The sequence below is a fragment of the Dipodomys ordii genome, unplaced genomic scaffold (assembly GCF_000151885.1).
Source record: "Dipodomys ordii isolate 6190 unplaced genomic scaffold, Dord_2.0 Scaffold112, whole genome shotgun sequence".
NCBI lineage: Eukaryota > Metazoa > Chordata > Mammalia > Rodentia > Heteromyidae > Dipodomys > Dipodomys ordii.
Genome location: NW_012267328.1, coordinates 5,967,613 through 5,970,502, shown reverse-complemented (window position 1 = coordinate 5,970,502; position 2,890 = coordinate 5,967,613). Strand labels below are relative to the sequence as shown.

Sequence of the window (2,890 nt, the reverse complement as noted above, 5' to 3'; positions counted from 1 at the left end):
AAAAATAAAAAAAACTGAAAGGTACTAGACTGCCCTGGGCCTATGTACTTTGCAATAGGTGACAGCTGCTGAACAGTGAAGGTTTCCTGTCACCCTGTTTTTACAACTTTCCCAGCTCTTTCAATTACCAGTGGCCTGGGTAGCTACAGGCTGATAGGTTTCTGATCCCTGAGTTAGAAAGTTACAGTATGATTACTTTATTTTCGGTAGGTCATGGGGCTTGAACTCTGGGTCTGGGCGCTGTCCCTCAGTTCTTCAGCTCAAGGCTAAAGCTCTAATACTTGAGCCACAGCACCAATTCCAGCTTTTTTAGTTTATGTGGTGCAGAGGAATTGAACCCAGGGTCTCTTGCATGCAAGGCAAGCATTCTACCACTGAGCTACCTTCCTAGCCCCCAGTTTGGTTTAAGAGTATGAAAACCCAGGCGCCGGTAGCTCACGCCTGTAATCCTAGCTACTCAGGAGGCTGAGATGTGAGGATCACGGTTCAAAGCCAGCCCGGGCATGAAAGTCCATGAGACTCTTATCTCCAATAAACCATTAGAAAACCGGACGTGGCCCTGTGGCTCAAGCGGTAGAGCGCTCGCCAGGAGCTGAAGAGCTGAGGGACAATGCCCAAGTCCAGAGTTCAAGCCCCACAACAACAACAACAACAACAAAAAAGAGTATGATAAACAGAGCTAGGAGTTAGCTCAATGGTAGAGCATGTGTAGGCCTTGGATTCAATCCCCAGCACAAAACACTCAGCAAGTGACAATACTGCTTTATGATGTCACACAAAATGAAATATACTAAATCTACCACATATTCTTGCCAAAAGGCTTAACTACATCAAGCCCAGACTGTGGGCCTCAATTCTTACCACACAGGGCACTGAGGAAAAGCTGTGATATTACTAGGGAATATTCAGAGATAAAATTTGAGACAGTGTACAGATAACTCTGGCCGGTAAATAAATGGTCACTGTCAACGAACAGAGAGATGGACTCTGAAAGAAAGATGCAACCATCAAATCACGATCAAAAGAAAAACTCAAATCAACTAGATTCTGACTGAAAAAAGAATCTATTCAAAGCATTTTGTATATATATATATATATATATATATATATATATATATATATATATATATATATATTTGTACTGGTACTGGGGCTTGAGCCCTGAGCTCTTTTTGTTCTAAGCTAGTGCTCTACCACTTGAACCATAGCTCCACTTTTGGCTCTTTGTGGTTAATTGGAGATAAGAGTCTCTCATACCTTTCCTGCCCAGTCTGGCTTTGAGCCTCAATCCTCAAATCTCAGCTTCCTGAGCCACTGGTACCCTGTTTGAGTGTATAGCTTTTAAAAAATGACAGGGTTAAATTAAGTTTTAAGGAATCAATAATTCCTGGGAAGCAAAGTAAGGGTAACCTGGCTCACTAAGAGAATATCCTTATTTTTTCGGAGATAGGCGATACAGTGTTTATGGGCAAAATGTCTGCAATTTCTGAATGTTAACCAAATGCATAAATAAATAGGCTGCGTGCCTATTTAAAGGTGGCCCACACCCTTAATCCTAGCTACGTAGGAAGCTGAGATCTGAGGATTACTACCTTCATACACAAGCAAAAATGTCTGAAGTTGAAGTGTGGCTGAAGTGGTAGTAGAACACCAGCTGTGAGTAAAAAAAGCCGAGTGAGAGAGGCCCTGAGTTCAAGCCTCAGGACTAACACCAAAAAGGAAAAAAGCAAAGCAAAGCAAAATGTGTGAAGTAAATCTATGGCACAATTCTTTTGATTCTAAGTGGGCACACCAGTGAACATAGTATTTTTTTTTTTTTTACATTTTCCTGTTTTTAGAAACATCTCGTAAGACAAGGTTAAAATGCTAACAGAAACACAGCCACTGTGGGTGGAGTGACATTCTCACAGGGAAGCCCAGGCCGAGCAAAGCCAGCGGGGACAGGGGCTCAGGACGCACCGTGTGGTTGTGGATCTTCACGTCCTCTTCATACTTGGAGCAGGCCACGGCCCGCTCCTGCCCCTTGATGACCGCCCCATGCCGTGAGTACTCCACGTAGTCTTCCGTCTGGGCTAAGAGCAACTCAGCTGGAGGAGCATCCAGATGTTCTTGGCCACCATACTGAAAGAACACGGACACTGTGAAGTACAGTTCCCAGCAAACACTCACACTCAAATCTCTCTGAAGGGGTTTTCTTCAGTCAGAAGGAGTAATTTTAGTATATTTAAGAAAAGGCTATGAAAAAAAGTGTTTCCCCCATTTCCCAGGCATCTGAAAGACATTGCTAGGCACTAAGTTCTGCTTTCCCCTGGCTCAGAACGTGGTGTTTTACCAGAGCCTGCTTCTCCACTGCTTTGCCCAACAGCAAGTTAGCAAATGGATAAAGGCATGTGTGCGCTGGGTGTGGAGGTGGAACCCTGGGAATGCCTTGCTAAAACTGAGCTCAAACCTCAATATTACCCAAAGGAAACAAGTCAAAACAAGTCAAAAGCTGGGCTAGTGAATCGGAGGATGAGTAGTCACAGGAGGTGAGCGCTCCTTACGACAGCTTGCCTGCTTGCTAACTACTCTACACAGGGGCACCTTAGAGCACGTGGCCCGAGCTAAGGGCCAGGAGAGCACGGGGCCAGGAGACTCGGCTGACTAAGAATTGTGAGAAATTATGTATCTTTCATTTACGCTGCTGAGTTCTGGGTTATTATGTTTTGCTGCTGAAGCTTTTACTGATAGAAAAAGTCTGACTAGGGGCTGGGAAGGTGGCTCAGTGGTAGAGCGCTTGCCTTGCATGCCTGAGGCCCTGGATTCGATTCCTCAGCACCACATAAACAAAAAGAAAAAAGCCAGAAGTGGCGCTGTGGCTCAAGTGGTAGAGCACTAGCCTTGAGCTGAA

General features: G+C 44.7%; 1 protein-coding gene across 1 annotated transcript in view; it reads right to left on the bottom strand.

Moving 5' to 3' along the window:
* Nucleotides 1-2,890, bottom strand: part of Slu7 (SLU7 splicing factor homolog (S. cerevisiae)) — a 15,573-nt gene that overhangs the window by 2,051 nt on the left and 10,632 nt on the right. Inside the window, exon 12 of the mRNA XM_013028630.1 lies at nt 1,960-2,121. Coding sequence (XP_012884084.1) covers nt 1,960-2,121 — 162 coding nt within the window. The remainder of the gene's footprint in view (nt 1-1,959; nt 2,122-2,890) is intronic.